We start from the raw sequence: 19,573 nt of genomic DNA, 5'->3' as shown, positions 1-19,573 counted from the left end.
ACCACCCCCATCCTCTGTTTTTTTTGGGTTTTATTTTTCTGGTTGTATGCCTATTTTACTGGCTGGAGAATCTGAACATTGAGAGAGATTTCCCTATTGGATAATTGCCCAAAGGTTGGGAGATTACAGAGAGAAGGCAACTAACCCCGAAGAATTGGCAGTTTCAAAAGCTTAATTTTGCCCATTTGGTTTGCTTCAGCTGCAGCATTGCCCTCCGAGGTGTGGGTGGATGAGTGATTTCAAATGTGCAATTCTAAGATCTCAGCATTTGGGACAGCTTTTTGATAGTACTGCATGCAGTATCAGGGCAACCCTTGAAAGTGGCACTTGGATTGGCGGTCAAGCCAGGGGAAGAGAGAGTCGATGGATAAATGCTCTGGGTCTTCTGTATGAGGGGAACCTGTGGAGGAAGCCATGGAACTGCCATGGAAATGTCTTGTTGACTCTGGATAAAGGCAGGTCAAGGAAATAAGAAACTAACGAGCCTAATGGTGAAGGAATCTGTCCCAGAAGTTTGAAGACTCAAAATAGGCTCAGTAGCCCAAATGTCAAATTAATATTTGTTCTAGCTGTGTCTGATAATTGTTCTTCCTTTCATCATAGGTGAAAGAAACACCCACGGATCTAGGGTTATTATTACTCTTGTCCCTCTATTCGTTGGAGGTTAGAAATGTCCTTCACTGTCCCTGTCATCCATCCAAGCGCAATGATAGTTTTAACGAAAACTTGATCCAGAAAATAAAAGAAGGCTTTTCTTAGTTTGGCAAGGCTACATATTTTCCCTTGGCCGGCATCAATATTTCCCATGTAGTAGATGTTGGGGGTAGGATGTTTTGTATTGTATTGTATGGGTTTGTGGATTGACGTTGAAGAGCCATTAAAAGCCCATAGGGCCTGAAGGCATGAGGCCTGGAGGAATTGGCCCACAACAATGTTATCATCGTTATTGGGTATTTTTGGAAATTGAACTTGTATATGTTTCTATTTCTCTGGACAAGAGGAGTAAGGATGGGTTGTTGTAACCTTATTCTCCATTTGTTAGTAAAGCAAATCTATTCTCACCGTGGATGTATGACAATTTTGCCGAAATGTGTAAAATCCTTGCATTATATGATTTTTGATTGTCAATTCCATTTGTTTTCTGCATCGTCATAGGTATCAGTTTCTATAATGGATTGGATATGACTGAAATCAGGTGCACATATAGATGCCAAAGAACTCTACTCTTATGTTAAATTTCAGCCAAAACGAAGTTGGGCAAGGGGTCCCTTGAAATAAAGCTATGAAAATCTAAAAAAAAAAAATGACAAATCTTTTAAAGATTGGGATGGAGTTAATCTAGACTATTTCCAAGATATTCATTTAATCACCCTTCCTTATGGAAAAAAAATAGTATCAAACTAGAGAAAAATTCTCCAGTCTTTTCAGAGTGGAAAAACTTCTTAAAATAAAAAATTAGGTTTCTGAGATGTAATTGTACTGAGGCTTTCATTCTCGTTTATATGTAGGGGCCCATCAAAGGCATCTATTGTCCTATTCGAATCCAGCAATTGGTGGCGAGTGTTCCTGAAAATTTTTCTATCAGCCAATCTATATCCATAACTATCACGTGGCAAAGTATTTAATAAGATTTGTGACAACTAGAACTCCGTTTCGGTAGTTTTTATTTGAGTAATTTACATTCCCTCCTCTGTATTCTATCCCTGTGTTTTTGGAAATTATATTTTCCTCCTCTATAGTGTATTAGATTTTACAAGTAGACAGTGGGTAAACAAGATTCAAAAATGATTATTTTTCCTATCACTATTAGCAATATGGTAGTACATGAGTTAGTCTATGTGATAGAGGACTAGACAAACATTTCATTGGTATAATTTCAACTTAAAATAAGTACATGAAGTAACTAAAATTGCAGAAGATGCCATTTTGTATTTTATATCCATCTCCATTTGATGGCATTTTGGTAATTTTACCAAAACTTTAAATTAGAGTACAAGCAGCATTCCTTGATTAATTTGGATTAAATTTTTTCAATTGAGGTGTATGTGAAATGTTTTATCACAAAGATAAATCTATGTATTACCAAGTGGCTAATAGTGAAATGTTATACTTCACTAAGCATAGTGATACTTAGAAGGACCCAATAAATAATATTTGGATAATCTAGAATCAAAGATAGTGTTTTTTCCCTTAAGAAATAGTTTATATTGGTCACAAGTTGAATTTGAGACTTGGATTAAATCATATAATCTATCATGTATTGATATACTCCTTCACATTAGAAAATAAATAAATAAATAACTAAAGAGAAAAAAAAGATATATTCCTTCATGTTTTTAATAGTCTTTTTATTTTTAAATTAACGAGAAGCAACATTCTTTTCAGAGCTTTATTACATTGGTCCACTTAACATGTTTTTCAACTAAAATTATATGGAGAGGATTTTCTAAGCAAGTGGCGTAGAGGAACTGCATACCAATAAGGTGCAACAAAACAATATCATACACTGGAGGACAGTGAGAGCATTTTATGTGAAAAGGAGATAGATTAATGCAAAGCTGACAATGTACTCTATCCTAACTGCTCAAAAAACCTTTTCCCAAGATTATATCACTCAATGTAGGCCCATCTTTTTCTTTTTCCTGTTTTATAAAAGAAATTTTATTAGAAGAGAAAGAGGAAGGTAGAGCCATCTTGTTGAATATGGGACATGAACATGTATATAGTTTGTTAATAATGTGGGGATTAAACCCTAAATGGACAGTCAACTATATCTATAAAATTAAAATCAGTAAGGTTTTTTTGGCCACTAAGTGTGGCACCACTTTTTCTGAACGAATATAAATCTATGGCAAACGTAACTTGCAGCCTCAAACCCTCTGAAGATATGATGAAAGACTTTGCCTCCATAGCATAGGTAAACCTTAACAACCACCTTTCCAGCCGTGTTCCTAATCTGGAACGATGTAGTACTTCCTCTATTTAGTATATTTTCCTGTTTCTAATAATAAAAAAAAAAATCAGTAAGTTTTCTTTTATTTTTATTTATTTATTTATTTTTTTGGGTGAAGGTTGTCATGCCTACCATAGAGGGTACACTAGCACCCTTTCTCTATCTTTTTTTCTCACATAAATGACCTATCCCCTCCCCTTATTTACAAAACTATTTGTCACTTCTTGTTGCTGTGTTCCTCTATGTTGCTTATTTAAAAAACCCTCTATATTTTAGACAAAACAAATGGAGGTGCATAAGCTAAAATTTCTTGAAATTACTTGTATAGAAAAACTTTTGTTTACATCATCTTTCTTTCCAAACTGTCTCATCTCAATCAAATTTCTCCATTTGGGATAATTTATCCAATTTTCGTATCCCTTTTGTCTATTGGTCATCTGTAAGCATCTCAACTGTCCACGAGCTCATGATTGATAACCAATGGAATATTTCTCTATAAATTGTTTGCTTCCTTCATAAACTGGCCACTGTCATTTGTATTGATCTTTAAATGCATTACTTGGACTTGTGGGGAACTATAGACATTTAAAATGATGTTAATGAGCTCCAACAACTAGTTTCCCTTAGAACTTAGACTATCTTGGAAACATGAGATGATTAAATATACTTACCATTAATGAAAATTCAAAAGCATGTTGAGTCATTTGAAACCAAGATAGCAATAATCATCACATGAAAGAGCTTCAATGAGTTTATCATTTGGAAAAGGGCAAAGGAAAACTTATGAGGCTCAGTTGAGCTTCATTGGTGCAACTCCAAACTTGTAAAGAAGTCATATTTTGCTATGATTTTAGTGTAAACTTGAAAGAGATCACGGTTGTAATGTGTGTATAAAGAAGGTAATCCTTGGTAGGGTGGTTTGGGTACTCAACCAAAGGGATACGATTGAGTTTATGTGAAATCCTTCGCCAAGTATGGCTTGGGTGCTCAATCCGAGGGATTTTAATTGTGTTATGGAAATCCTTGTCTGATAGTTTGGGTGCCAATCCAAGAGACTGTGATTAGTTTGCAAGGCTTGATTCCTGTCATTTAGAGATTGAATCCCCATAATGGAAAAAAGAAATTCTTAATATGGTGGACATGTTTAGTGGATATAGGATATTGGATCTAAACCACTCTAAAATTGATTGTCTTTCATTGTCTATCTCTCCCTTCTTGCTAAGTTCTTCCTTGTCTCTCTATTCCCTTCTTCTTGTTCTCTTCATTTGCATTTGTTTGCTTGTTTATTAATCTTTAATTGCAAGTAGTTGAAACCAAGAGCCATGTAAGCTAGCTGTAAAAAAGTCATACTTTGTTGAGTCTACCAACTCTTCCAAGTAGTGATAACAGAAGGTCTTCAAAAGTATTTTAAGTTAGAAAAAAAGTACCCATCCAATTCACCCCATGTGGGGTATTGCCAGTTGATTCCATATGCCTCTTGATATCCATCGAGTCATGTCTATTTCGGAAAATTTTATGTATTTTATTGACTTTTTAGGGTCAAATCTATGTTTCAAAACAACCCTTCTCCTCCTCTCTTATCATTAATTTTACTTATGTTTGGACTGCTAACCATGCTTTATTTTCTATTTATGTGCATCCTCCACCTCATATCTATACTCATTATGATTTTATGCCTTTGATTGACTACCAAACTTTACCATCTGATGAGTGCCTTATCATAATTTGCATGGGTGCATTGATCAAACTTCTTATTTGTAGTGGATGGGCTGCTATTATGCTCTTTCATTCCAAATTTAACTTTGTTTCTATAAGCTTTGGTGTTTTAAGGAACGTGCTGGCTAAGGATGTAAATTTGAAATCAAAACTGTTTACCAAAATTGAATCGAATCATTTACATCGAAACCGCAAAATCGTTTAGTAAATGATTGGGTTTTAGTTTCAATTTTAAGACCGATTAGTTAAATGGGTCGGGTCGGTTTTAACCATTTAATCCGTTGGTTTCAAACTGAATTGACACCATAAAATCAAACCATTTAAACCGTCAAAATCGATCCGATTAACCTGTATAATGATTAAATATTTGGTTGTTTTAATAAAACATAATGGTTTAATTTAGGGAAGAATTAAGGACCATAGAGGTTGTCCAACAGTATATTCAATAATTTACTCTTATTATATAGTTATGTAGTTAAATCCTTACTTGTTCAATGCCTTATTTAATTTGATACAAGATTGAATCATTTATCAACTAAAACAAATTTTATTAAGCATGCGAATAAACTAGCAAATAGATTGCTAACCGTTTAGAAACTGTATGGAATAAATAGTGATCAAAATAGTTTAAAACTGTGGAACCGAAACCATTTACTAAATAGTTGTTTCAGAAAGTGCAAATGTTTAGTAAATGGTGTGGTTTTGGCTTCAACTAAATAAATGTGAGCTAAACTGAATCACACCGTATATTTCAAAACCGAACCAATTAACACCCTTAGTGCTGGCATCAAAAGCCAGGGGCATCATGTAAGATTTGCACCACACAATGACAAAGAGTAGACGGATGGAGGCTTAGTTATATTGCAGTAATCTTTGCACTTTGGTAATGCTGGGGACTCAAAAATAAATGTTGATTTATACTGATCTAACTAACCACAAAATGAGAATACTGATCAACTTACTATGAAAATGACAATCATTCAACTTAAATGATACGTCTTTTTCAGAAAATTCCAATGTTGGAGTACACTAGACAACAATTAATAGCCTTTGCTTTTTCTCCTAGATTTTTCAGATCTTCCACATATTATTGATTCATTATGTAATATTCAAATCCTTCGCTCAGTCTCAAGTACAGGTTAGGAACCATACACTCATATCAAATATTGGTTATTTGGAAATGAGAGTCAAGGTAAGGAAGGAAAGGGATGGCTATGCTTGGGATTAAAAAAGAAATATGGTCAAGTGTATAAACAAAATCCCAGAACGATGCAGAAAAAGAATGGAAATCTCAAAGAACAATCACACAAAGGCACACAAAGATTTACATGGTTCGGAAAGATTTTCTACGTTCATGGTGAAATGAGATATATTTTACTATCAATGGAAAATAGGGTTACAACTATATATTCTCGCACCTCTCTCTGATTACTTACAGAGAAAGAAACTAGCACTACAAATAACAGCAAACCCTATATATGAAATTTACTGAAATACCCATATATATATATAGCCTCCTAACAAATTTTTCGGGGGTGCTGCCTTTGAACCCTTGAATGGACCCACCAATTTGTTGCAGCTTCACTAGTAACGAAGATAATGCACAATGTGGGCCTATTCCAAAAGGGCTAACCCGCAGGGTGGGCCAATTCCTCGAGGTCTAGAGGCCTTCAGCCTCATAACAACCCTTTGAAACAAGCCTAGTTTTGCAAGCGGTGAAACACTAGACATTATAACCTATTAACATTATTAACACATTGTAACCCATTAACATTATTAACCTATGAAAGCTTATTTTGGGATCGTATCATTGTTTTTTATGGAGACAGAGATTATACTCAGGAAAAACAAGTACTACAGTCAAGTTTTCTTTTTTGGCACATATTCTATCTAGGGTCCATGGCCAACTAGGATGGCAGCCCAAAGGTAACTGCATCCCAACTCATAGAAGCGTGACCTAGGAAAGAGGGGATTACAGAATGTTAGACCTGAGTCAAACAAACGACCTCCTTCTAAGACTTAGGTTAGCACTTTCCTGTAAACATTGATCCAAATCTGTATCAACTATCATTTTTTTTTTTTGGTAATAAAAAGAGGTGTTCCATGGTAGTGATCTTAGCCCCTAGGACAAGCCCTAGTACGGTAACCGACGCTTCCACAGGACCAATAGACAATAGTAGGCATGCCAAGATTCAAATCCACAACCAGCCGACTTGAGCAATGATGGATTGACGACATTTCCACCACTAGGCCAACCAATTGGTAGATAGTAGATCTACCATTTTACCAGAAAAAGAGAAATCCTGGTCTACCATGTACTTAACACCTAACGAATTGGTCATTTCTTGTCATGTAGAAAGAATACGACTGTATAAGAAACCTCTTTCAGTTCATGACTTCCGAATTAGTTGCAGAAACAACCAAAATTCAAGACGCTTCGTTATATAATCTTTCATTTCAACTGTTTCTCCTAAATTTGTCAGAAGTTAGTTTGGAAAATTTAAGACTCCAAGTCAACTAATTCATCATTAATTATTGATTAAAGACGAACAACACATGAGGCGGAGGCCATGAACTGAAAAAATAAAAAAGCTTGTTTTGTTTCATAAAGAGAGAATTTTGCGGTGGAGAGAAAATGAATGAGTGAGTGGATTTCGGAGAATAGTAGTTAAGATAATTAATTACTTGGATCAAAATGACAAGAAAAAGACGTGGATAGATTACTTGGATCAAAATGACAAGAAAAAGACGTGGATAGATTTACTTGGATCAAAATGACGAGAAAAAGACGCGGATGGATTTACTCTCTCCTAATCCGGTTATCCAAAAACCAATCAAAGTTCATACACAGTTGGCTATAATAAAAGAGAAAGTTTAAATTTAGAGATCAGATTAATAAGCCGTGTAAAGTGGATGTGAGGGTTGTCCAGTTCCTAAGATAAAATCACTGGAGATTAGTTGTCTTTCTCATTTTTAGATTTTTCGTTTATTTCGTTTAACCTTTCGCTTTCAATAATGATCGACTGTAGAGTCTGTTCAAGCACATATATATGTGTTCCTGAGAACTGGGAACTTCTTGTGTTCTTTCCTCCACTTCATAGGATTTCCTTCTTTGTTTCCCTCTCCTTTTATTTATTTATTTATTTTTTCCCAAAGGGGATTGGTTTGTTTTGTTCTTCTGTTTATCTTGATTCTTGATGTAATTGGAGAGAGTGAGAGAAAGGCAAAGAGAGGTGAGAGGAAGCTTGAAAGAGAAAGGGGGATCTATTTTTATCATCAATGGCAGGGGGAGGATTTGTAGACCCTGAGGCTGCAAAGAGGGCTCACCTCTATGAGTATAGAATCACAAATCATTTTATCTTTGCCTGTTGCGTTGCTGCGCTTGGGGGTTCTCTTTTTGGATATGATCTTGGTGTTTCTGGTAACCCTTCTCTCTCTTTATGGTCTCAATTGTTCTCTCTCCCTCTCCTCCTCTGTTTAGCAATTTGTGATCTGGGTGGTCTTATGATAAGTTAGTAATCCTGGGTCTCTCTCTCTAGCAATTTGAGATATGGGTCTTTTTTAGAAAGTTCACTGATTCTCTCTCTCTCTCTCTCTCCCTCTAGCAATTTGTGATCTGGGTTGTGTTATAAATTTAGTAATCCTGGTTGTGTGAGTTTTTTGGGGGGTTGAGTTACCCAAACCCAAAAGGCCCACCAAGACAGTGCAATTAGTTGGCATTGAGAGCTAAGACTAGATACCACCATTAACGATATAGGATTGGATAGCAGAGAACCAGATTATGCTTTGTAACGTTGAATGCTGTAAGGAATTCCTGCAGAGTATGAGAATTCAGTAAGTGAGCAAGAGGTCTACCGCAATCTATGAGTAGGGTTAGTACTTCATGAATGGCTATATTATTCTATCTTTGATTGATCTTCTTCTTAATTTCAGGTGGTGTGACTTCCATGGATGACTTCTTGAAAATCTTCTTCCCCAGGGTTTTAGCAAGGAAGCATCAACATCTCAATGAGACAGATTACTGTAAGTACGATGACCAGATCCTCACACTCTTCACTTCATCTCTCTACTTCGCCGGCCTTGTCTCCACATTTGGGGCCTCATATTTGACCAGAACAAAGGGAAGGAGAGCAAGTATCCTCTTTGGCTCTGTCAGCTTCTTCCTTGGAGGGCTCTTGAATGCCTGCGCTGTCAACATTGCAATGCTCATAATCGGCAGAATCCTTCTGGGTTTTGGCATTGGATTTGGAAATCAAGCTGTCCCTCTCTATCTTTCAGAGACAGCACCTCCAAAGATCCGAGGTATGGTTAACCAACTGTTCCAGCTAACTACCTGCGTTGGGATTTTTGTGGCAAATATCATCAACTACTTTACAGACAAAGTCCATCCATGGGGTTGGAGATTGTCTCTTGGTCTAGCCATGGTCCCTGCTGGTCTTATGTTTGTTGGGGGAATTTTCCTTCCTGAGACACCCAATAGCCTTGTTGAGCAAGGAAAACTAGAGCAAGCAAGAGTGAATTTGGAAAAAATTAGAGGCACCAGCAATGTAGATGCAGAGTTCCAGGATCTCCAAAATGCAAGTGAACTAGCTCGTGCCATTAAGCATCCTTTCAGGAACCTTTTCGCAAGAAAGAATCGTCCACAGTTAGTGATAGCAGCTTTGGGCATCCCAGCATTCCAGCAGCTCACTGGCATGAATTCCATACTCTTTTATTCCCCTGTCATCTTTCAGACATTGGGTTTCAGCTCAAACACCTCTCTATACTCATCCATTATAACCAATGGTATGCTTGTGCTTGCAACATTCGTTTCGATGTATATTGTTGATAGGAAAGGTAGGAGGTTCCTCTTCATGGAAGCTGGTTGTCAAATGATCATCTCCATGGTAATTTCCCTTCTCCCCTTTAGACTCTGTTGGTTTCCTGCAAATGTAATACTAATCAAGAGGGCTTAATTGAATTAATGGTTTAATTTCGTGTTTTCTGCAGCTGGTGGTGGCCATTGTTCTTGGCCTCAAGTTTGGACATGGTGATGAAATACCTAAAGTATATGCAGCCATCCTAGTTGTAATGATTTGTGCTTTTGTTCTTGCTTATGGATGGTCATGGGGTCCTTTGGGATGGTTAGTAACAAGTGAGCTCTTCCCTTTGGAAACAAGGTCAGCTGGGCAGAGTATAGTTGTCTGCAACAACCTCTTATTTACAGCTCTGGTTGCACAATGTTTCTTAGTATCTCTGTGTCACCTCCAGTATGGAATCTTCTTGCTGTTTGCAGCCTTGATTTTGGGCATGACTTGCTTCATTTACTTCCTCTTGCCAGAAACAAAGCAAGTCCCCATAGAAGAGATAGTCTTTCTTTTTGAGAACCACTGGTTCTGGAAACGATATGTTACATCATCAGATGAGAAGGTGGTCTCTAAATAAATCTCCAGTGGTCCAAGAGAGTTTCTATCTGGGATTTGAATTCAATTGCATACCTTCTTCTTCTTCTTGTTTTTGATCTGATGCAATATTTGTTGATTGATGGAATTTTTTTTTTTTTTTTTGGCCTTTTTATGTTCTTTACTAAGGGAGTGTCATGGTTCCTCTTTGTAGGTGTATTGGAATATGGAACATTCTTTTGATTACCCCTTCCATTTGTTTTAATTTTATTTATTTATTTAAATTTTGGAAAGGAAGAGTGTTCTCTAACCAAGCAGGATAGGAGATACCAATTAGGAGGGAGAGGGACTACAGTTACTTAAAATGGAACGGTAAAATACTTGGCTTGGTATGAAGTGTTTAAAATGACTCGAAATTCCAATAGGACATTCAAAAATACAATCAAACATTTGGAAAGATAAAAAAAAAAAGAGTCTGAAATAATTGGATAGCCTCTTTTTTTTGAATGCCTCCTTTTGTTTTGCTCCTTGTTACTGGCTTGATATGTAAGATGTCAATATAAGTGGATAGCATGTAAAGCCTTCTCCCAAAAGAGTCTCTGAAATAATTAAAATGACTGCTTACTAATTTGTCATTTACAAGATTTTGTCGATTTCTTGCACACGCTTAGTATATACACATGTGAAATTATTATAAGACTTGACATTCATTAAAAGAAATGTGTTATACCAAAATGGCAAAACTTATTTGGTACATAAAAGATTTGATTAAAAAAATCCCTTCTTAAGAACATTTTAGGCTCTATGCCTTCACTGGTAATATAGATGTTATTCTTTATTCGCTAGTTTGTTGAAACTTTTTTTTTTTTGTGGGGGGTGGGGGTGGGGTTTAAAAAAGGTAATTGAACCTTTAATCACTAATTTCATTCAATACTCAGCCAAAGTTGTAAGCTTGAATTGATTCTTAAATCATCAAAATATTTCAATTTCACAATAAGTCATATGAAATAACTACAAGTTAGGATTTTCTTATTTACACCCCTTAATGTGTCAAGTGATTTGGAAATTTATGTTTTTATCTTTCAATATAACTCATTTTTGTCCCGTAAAAGTAAATCCCACCATTTCACATGTATACTTGAAAAAATATACAAGACAACGACTTCTTTTAATAACAACATAAACTTTTATATGCATCTAACTTAAAGAATTTTTCAATATATAGAGTTTTCATTAGACAAGTGTTAAGTCTATGTTAAGATAATAGGCTTGCAATTATAATCGAGGCTCCCGTGTGGTACCATATAGGATAAACTTCCTTGAAATCTTTAATCTCTGACATATCATGAACAATCCCTTTCTGGGCAAAAACGAAGCAGCGACCATGGCAAGAGAAACTGCTTTTTCATAAACATTAAACAGTTTTAGCATCCAAACACGCATAATTTAGTATTCTATGACCATAGTAATGGTGGTCACTTCGTTCCAAAGTATAGGGGCATTTTCAATGGCAGAATTACCTATTTTCTTTATATGAGAAGGAACTGCAGAATGTCGGTGTGTAGATTCTTATGCATTCCTTCTCACATTTCAGCTATGGATCCTCATCATTTCTCCTCAATAAATGTCTCCTATTGAATTTTCATCACCCCACCCTATTGGTGCAAAATAGTGTTCCGACATCATATGAAACACCCTCTTCTTTTTTATTCGATCACTTTGGTTTCATGTGTTTAGTCACTATCAATTGATTATTTATTTATTTATTTATTTTTATTTATCATTAAAATTTTCTTTTCCAGTTCAGCCTCCAAATTGATGCCCTAATCACCCATCTATAAGGGTGTCAAAGGAGGATGGTTCTATATAATTGGGATAGTTCCTCATCGGTTTCAGTCCCAAGTAAGGATGTGAATTTGAAATCTAAATCGTTTACCAAAATCGAATTGAGCCGTTTACATCGAAACCGCAAAACCGTTTAGTAAACGGTTTGGTTCTGGTTCAAGTTTAAGAACGATTAGTTAAATGGTTCGGGTCGATTTTAACGGTTTAACCCATTGGTTTCAAACCGAATTGACACCATGAAAATCGAATTATTTAAACTGTCACAACCGATCCGATTAATCCTATAACGATTAAATATTTGGTTGTTTAACAAAACATAATAGTTTAATTTAGGGAAGAATTAAGGACCATAGAGACTGTCCAATATTCTATTCAATAATTTACTCATATTATATAGTTATATAGTTAAATCCTTGCTTGTTCAATGTCTCATTTAATTTGATACAAGATTGAAGTATTTATCAACAAAAGCAAATTTTAGTAAGCATGTGAATAAAGTAGCAAACCGATTGCTAACCGTTTGGAAACCGTATGGAATAAACCACAATCAAAATCGTTTAAAATCGTGAAATAATTGACACCATTTAAAAACCGTAGAACCGAAACCATTTACTAAATGGTTGCGGTTTCAGAAAGTGCAACCATTTAGTAAACAGTGCGGTTTTGGTTTCAGCCAAATAAATATGAACCGAACCAGACTGCACCGTATACTCCAAAATCGAACCAAATAACACCTTTAGTCCCAAGTGGCCAATACTAGAACTCTCCTATTTACTCAACGGTCCCAAAACTAGGATCCGGTTATGTTTAATAACAAGGCAATCCGATTCCATTAGAATTTAGTAATAACAATTAACAACATAACTAATAACTCTTAGTTTTTTTGTATAATTACAACCTGAAACCCTTATATAAGTCATAGCCATTATTGACTAACCCTAAATAATTAATTTAAGCATATTACATGGGTCCTAGAAATTCCTTATTGGGCTTTTCATTGTGGATCTATTGGGAAACCCATCCTAGAACCGACTCATTCCATTTAACAACCAATCCCAAAGCCAGCTACTAAAACCGTCCCATTATGATTTCAGGTTTTAGCTGGTTGATTCTAGGACAGTTTCCCAATTTTGGACCAAAATTGACATCCTTAACCATAAATATGAGATTTGTAAAAGGGATCTACTTTACACTCAATTTCATGCATGGACAAATACCATTTGTCAAATATATAATTAAGAAGATTCATCGTCCATATTCCACCCTTAAACATGATAGTTTGTATTTTATTTATTTATTTTTTGGAAGAGGGTTTTCCATGTCGACAATGTGAGGAAAATCTTCCATCCACACCAATCACCGTGGGGGATAATGAAAGACAGTTTCGTCCAATAACAAAACCACATGGTAAAATGAGAGAGAGAGAGAAAGGACTCACATGCAAAATGTGAGAAAATGTGAAGAAACATCTCTACATTGTTGGGGTGGGATCTTTTTCCCTTCTTTTTTTGTGGCTAAAGTTTGGAAGGAATTATATGTTCTTCAAATTCGGTGACTAGTATTGTGGGTGGATGATGATGGTAAGAGCATCCGAGTTATGGATGATTGTTGGCTTCCATCAACCGCTAATCACAAGCTTCAAAATCCCAAATTTTTTTTTTTAAACAGGAGGGGTATCCGACTTTAGGCCGACTAAATCCCCCCTGGGCTCGTACATGACCCCCGCATCACGTACGAACCGGGAGTTTCTGGGCTCTAGTGAACGAACCTAAGGCGGGTGGCCCTAAAGAATTATGTAACGATGAAGTTTTGATCAAGAGACCTCGCTAACTCCCATGGCGCCTGATCGTTGTCGTGAACGAATCAAAATAAACTCTACCCAAACTATGAGATAGTGGTAAGAAAGGGGTCGAACCCACAGAAAACTAAAAGGCTAAATCTACTAAGATTGAGGTGAATGTTGTTTTAAAAATTAAATTTTGTAAAATTCAGAAATGAAATTAAAACTAAGTAAACCAATTAACAAGAACAAGAATTAATGAGAAGAAGATATCCTTAGGTCTCGAATATGTTTTGGTATTTTTACCAATTTCTGGTTCATACTTCAGTTTACTGAAACTATAAGTTCCAGTGCAACTACAAAACTATAATCTCTGGCTACAATAAGCATAACCTATTATGTCAAGTATTATCGTCTATCGCTTTCACTTAGCACGAATAGTTTGATTGGTTAAAGGCTATCATTAGTGTATCCCAAAAATTAACATAAAATACGATTGCTTGAATAGAATAACTGAATCACAAAAACAAACATTATAAACTAATTTAACCATTAAAAAATATCCACAATGGAAGGGGGTCATTAACATTAAATAATCAAATATGAATTTCAACCAGAAATTACAACAACAACATCATCAACAACAACAACAAAGTCTTGTTCCAATTTAATGGGGTCGACTAAATGGATCCAAGCAAAGCCAAAGAACAAAAATAGGAAGGTGATAAAAGAGACAGAATAGTAATCACTACAAAGTAAGGCACAACTAAAGCGGGTCTGTTACCTGGATTCTAACCCTCTAATCTGCTCTATTTAAAATCATACTTGGGACAAAGCCTAATTTGTGCATGTATTTCCTCACCATCTCTCCTATGGTCATTTTTGGCCTACTTTTAGCTCTTTTGAACCCTCGTATCTGAATCAAGTTACTCCTTCTTACTGGGGCATCTAGTGGCCTTCGTGGAACATGCCTAAACCACCTCAAATGACATTCTCGTAGCTTTTGCCAGGAATTGGGGCAACCCCTAGATCTATCATAATTTGATCATTCCTTACCTTATCCCATCTAGTTTTCTCACATATCCATCTTAGCATTCTCATTTTCGTTATCCCTAGTTTATCAATATGCTGCTTCTTAACGGCCCAACATTATGACCTATAAATCATAGTCTGGCACATGACTGTTTGGTAGAATTTTCCCTTAAGTTTAACTGGTACATGTTTGTCGCATAGGACTCAAGATGCACTCCTCCACTTCATCCATTACACTTTAATCCTGTGTGAAACATCATCCTCTATATCGCCTTTCTTATTAATGATAGATCCCAAATGTCTGAAATAGTTACTTTGCTTAACCTCTCTTCCATCAATAGTCACCTCGTTATTATCTCTCGTAGAGTGGCTAAAGTTACACTTCACATATTCAGTCTTTGATCTGCTTATCTTAAGGCCTCTTGTTTCTAGGGTAGCTCTCCATCGCTCTAGTTTAGCATTGAGTCCTGATTTTGTGTCATTTAATAAAACAATATCGTCCGCAAAAAGTATACACCAAGGGATGTCACCTTGGTACTAATTAAATGACAATAACTCAACTTCATCTAAACCTAAAAATAGAAAAGGTACTTAGCCACTCATGGTACTAATGAATGAAGGGTAGTAATGATGATGATGGTAATGAACCCTTGACGCAATGGTAATCCTCTCTATATAATGCTGTCTAGGAAAATTTGTCTATAAAAAAGTGCAATCCAAGAAGAAAGAAGAACTATGAGAACCAAGAAAGAAAAACCAGCAAGAGGTGATGTATTTGAGGGGTGTGATATAGTAGCCTAAGTCCTAAAGAATGAGTATGAAGAGTGTAAAAAGAGAGGTATATAGGGAGAAAGAGGGGTGTGTGTGATGGTAGAAATGGAATTTGATTAGGAGAGAAAAGGAGGGAAAGGGAAAAGTGAGTAAATAGGGGAGAGAGAGAGAGAGAGAGAGAGAGAGAGAGAGAGAGAGAGAGAGAGAGAGAGAGAGAGAGAGTGCTGGCTGAGGACAAAGGGGAGAAAGAGAGAAACATGGGGAGTGAGAACCATGGGTGGATAGGGGAATTAGGAGAGGATTTTAAAGGCTAGTAGAAAAGAGAGAGAGATGGGTTTGGTGGAAGGGAAAGAATCGTGCATGGGAGAAAAGAGATGAGAGAAAATATGTGAGATTTTTTGGGTAAAGTGGGAGAGAGAGACTCTGAATTCTATTTTGGATAAGGAAAGAGAAAAACATGAGAGAAAGTAGAAGAAGGGATAGAAGGATGGGAGAAAATAGGAGAGGGAGAAGAGAAGGAGGGAGGGAGAACTGTGGGGTTTCTCTCTCCTCCTCAATTTCCCTTTTTTATTTTTTTTATTCACTTCTTCTCTTGAAAATTCCAAATCTGCCTTTGATCATTTGCCCTTGTTTCTAAACTGAACTATCTCTATCCATTTAGCATCAAACCTGTGGACATCTCTTGAAAATCCTACAATCAAAGATCATCCAAATATATTGTCAAATTAATTATGAAAACCTAATTAAAATTAACAATTGAATACTAATTTCATGAATAATTATGACCCGATCAATGGGTTGATGGTGTTTAGCCTTATTGAGGCCTTATTGATGAAGCAAATAGTTCTTGGAATATGGACTTGTTGGATGAATTGTTTCACTCGAAAGACAAAGCAATGATTCTGAAAATTAAGCTCAACCTCTTTTCACAGAGCGATAAAAGGGTGTGGGGAGGTGCAAAGGATGGTGTCTACTCGGCTAAATCAGCATACCACTACTTTGTAATTAGATCAACAATAGGGACTTGGCTATGAGTGCTTCTTCATCTACTAGACCTCTTAGACAGCTTCCTCCCTCTGTTTGGAAACAAATCTGGACGTGTCGCGACCTTCCTAAAATTCGCAGTTTTCTGTGAAGAGCGTGTGTGGAGGGTCTTGCCTCGGCCACTGGGCTTAGTAAACGTCGAGCCACCATCGATCCCGCTCGTCATTGTTATGGAGAACAAATGGAAACAATTAAACACATTTTCCTTGATTACCCGTTTGCTCGAGCGGTTTAGCTTGGGAATCGGCTTTCCTTCTCTCCTCCTCAATGTGATCCCAAACTGCATCATCTCATTGATTTTTGGAGCACTTTATCCTCCTCAAACAAGCAACTCGGCAAAATTACTTCTGATCTTGCATCTTTTGTCTGTTGGTCTCTATGGAATGCTCGTAATGAGCTCCTCTTCAAAGGCATCAACCACTCCCCCCTAGGAGGTGATTTATCATGATGAAAGTCAACTACATGAGTACTCAAAAGTATCTTTTTACTCCAAGAAGGCCCAGCTCTCTCCTCCTCTACAAATCCTGCGACTCCTTTCTGCTGGACTTCTCCGCTTCCCCTTTTTCTTAAGCACACCACGGATAATGCACTCCAAGAGATAAGGGGGTCGGTTGTGTGATTCAAAATTGTCAAGGTAACCCTGTAGTGATTGTTTCCTCCCCTTCATGCATCTCCTCTGTTTTCCAAGGGGAAGTTTTGGCAATTAGAATAGGTCTCCTCTACAGTATCTTAGAAGACATAGATGATTTTGATGTGAAATCAGACTGCAAGGAGCTGATCTTGCTGATCAATGCCCCCCATCCCTACCCACCTATTGAAGTGTTGCACATTTTACATGACATTACGCATCTACACACATTTTCTCTTCATAATTGTATCTTTCGTCCTTATTTTCAGGGTGATTAATAGCGTAACTAACTCCTTGACTAGGGGAGCCGTGTCTTGTTTTCCTTTGGTTTCTATTTTGGCAACCTTTCAACGTTATTTCTTGAAAAAAAAAAAGGTTTCTACATACCCATTGTAGGATTTTCCCTACACAACCTGTAGTTAATAAGATTATTTTATTTGTTTGATAGATAACTGATAAGTCATGGTTTGGACTTTGAATTACCATGTTTCAAATTCCATAGACTAGTACATTGTTGGTGCCGCCCTCTTAGTTTACGGCACATACCCTTTCTTTCTCTGCCTTCCAAAATAGAAAACCTAAGCCGTAATCAGAAGTTTTAGCCAGGGTTTAAAAGTAGGAACCGGGATCTGTATTGGTTTCAACCGATTCTGATCTAAGTCAGACGAAAATGAACCAGAATCGGTCCAAAATTTGTAGAAGGAAAAAAATCCCTAAATAATAGTTATTGTACAGGTATGGCTCGGAATCTGGATCGACATGTACCGATTCTGATCCCGATCAACCAATATGAGCTGAGTTTTCAAAACCTAACTATTCGATCCCTGGCCAGATTTTCCAAACTCGAAATTGATAACCGAATCGGTTGGTTCCAATTCTGGTTCGGATCGACCAGAATGAACCAAAATGATTTTGAAACCTTGTACCTGGCCCACAGCTACAGAATAGTGTGCACAAATGACAGCCATAAGCCGTTTCGTGTCTCTCATGTATGCGTGGCGGACAAGTGGCTGCTTTTTTTCTGTTTGAAAGGTCTTGCTTGCCCAGTTGTTCTTTTCTTTCCCCCAAGCAACCCTTGTTCTTTTCCTTCCCTTTCGTTTTTTATATAAATTTCCTTGGGAAAGGTCGCCATTAGTCCATATCTGACCTAGGGAACCATGTAAGGAAGTATCTAATGTGGTTATCACTATAACGATTCCTCATGTACCACCATTCCATCTCATCCAAACCATCAGATTTTGTCAAATAACTGATATCAACCATTAAAACTATTGACTTGTCAACAATTCATGTGTTTTTTGGTACGTAATATGATACGTTAGCGTTCCTCTCATATCCATGAACAGTGGCATTCATGTAATATCATTACTTGAACAAGGGCTCGCGTTTCGACTTTGAAAAAATCGTATCGGTTTCATGGAAAATCTTAACGGTAGTTTCAACTTTCCCCCACTTCGTCGAGGCGGCAATACGCGGCGAATCAGTTTAATTAAAAGAGACTAGAACCTGAAATCAAAAGCTTTAGTTGAGTATTGAGTTTTCTCTCTCTTTTTGTCAGCTATGGCGAAGAGGTTGCAGGTTGAAGTCCATTAAATGATATTCAGATTCTCGCTTAGTTTTTCTTTCTGATATGTATAAACAAATGATGATCTGAGTTACCGAGAATTCGTTTTCCATTTCATTTTCAGTTCCTTCTTCTTCTTCTTCTTCTTCCTTCGTTTTCAGTTCCTTATACTCCGGTTGCTGATTTCGGTTTTGAGCTCTCTGTGATACTGGAAGCTTGAAAAGCGTTTCTAAGAATTGTTCCAAGTGTATCTTCCTTGAAATTGAGATACATATCCGATTCTTAGGGTTTGATGCACTCTTCAAACCTCTGGAGTTATTTTCCTGAAATTATATGGTGTTGGCCTGCGTTATTGGATTAATAACAGGTATGTTTTGATCGAGTTTCAAGTTGTCCCTTGCATGTTTGCGATTGATGTAAATTTGATTTCTTTGTTTATTGTCAACTTTGGTCAATAATTTTTTTTTCGTTCATTACAATCAATTAAAATTTGATTTCTCTGTTTGAAGTTTTCTAAATTTGATGGATAGTTGTTGAGTATATGCTTCTAGTTTTCATTTTTCGCCAAATTTTTCTATGGGAAATGCTTCAGAGAAGATTCTTCTTGTCAGTTCATCGCTATTTCCTTTTTATTTAGCTGTTGTTTTTCTTTCTCCTGGCAATATGAATCTACAGTAGATAGATTTTGGACTGTGAAATTAAAAGTGTGCTTATGTTGTTAATGGAAGATTTTGTTTTAGTTATTCTGCTGTTATCTAGGCATTGCATCTTTCTGTACTGTCTAGGAATAGCAGTAGAAAAGCTGTTATTTATTTAATGCATTTCTTTATAAGTTTTCTATTTTTAAGCTTCGGCATTT

At 36.5% G+C, this 19,573-nt stretch overlaps 1 protein-coding gene across 1 annotated transcript; it reads left to right on the top strand.

The window, feature by feature from the left end:
• Nucleotides 1-7,659: 7,659 nt before the first annotated feature.
• LOC122067650 (sugar transport protein 14-like) lies at nucleotides 7,660-10,301 on the top strand. Its single transcript, XM_042631491.1, has 3 exons — nucleotides 7,660-8,090; nucleotides 8,603-9,555; nucleotides 9,659-10,301. Exons 1-3 carry the CDS (start codon nucleotides 7,949-7,951, stop codon nucleotides 10,091-10,093), a joined length of 1,530 nt encoding a protein of 509 aa, XP_042487425.1. The 5' UTR covers nucleotides 7,660-7,948; the 3' UTR covers nucleotides 10,094-10,301.
• Nucleotides 10,302-19,573: the final 9,272 nt, after the last annotated feature.

Source organism: Macadamia integrifolia, unplaced genomic scaffold (genome assembly GCF_013358625.1).
Source record: "Macadamia integrifolia cultivar HAES 741 unplaced genomic scaffold, SCU_Mint_v3 scaffold3034, whole genome shotgun sequence".
In the NCBI taxonomy this organism is placed as follows: Eukaryota; Viridiplantae; Streptophyta; class Magnoliopsida; order Proteales; family Proteaceae; genus Macadamia; species Macadamia integrifolia.
The sequence above is the reverse complement of the archived record's forward strand: the minus strand, read 5'-3'. Positions and strand labels throughout refer to the sequence as shown.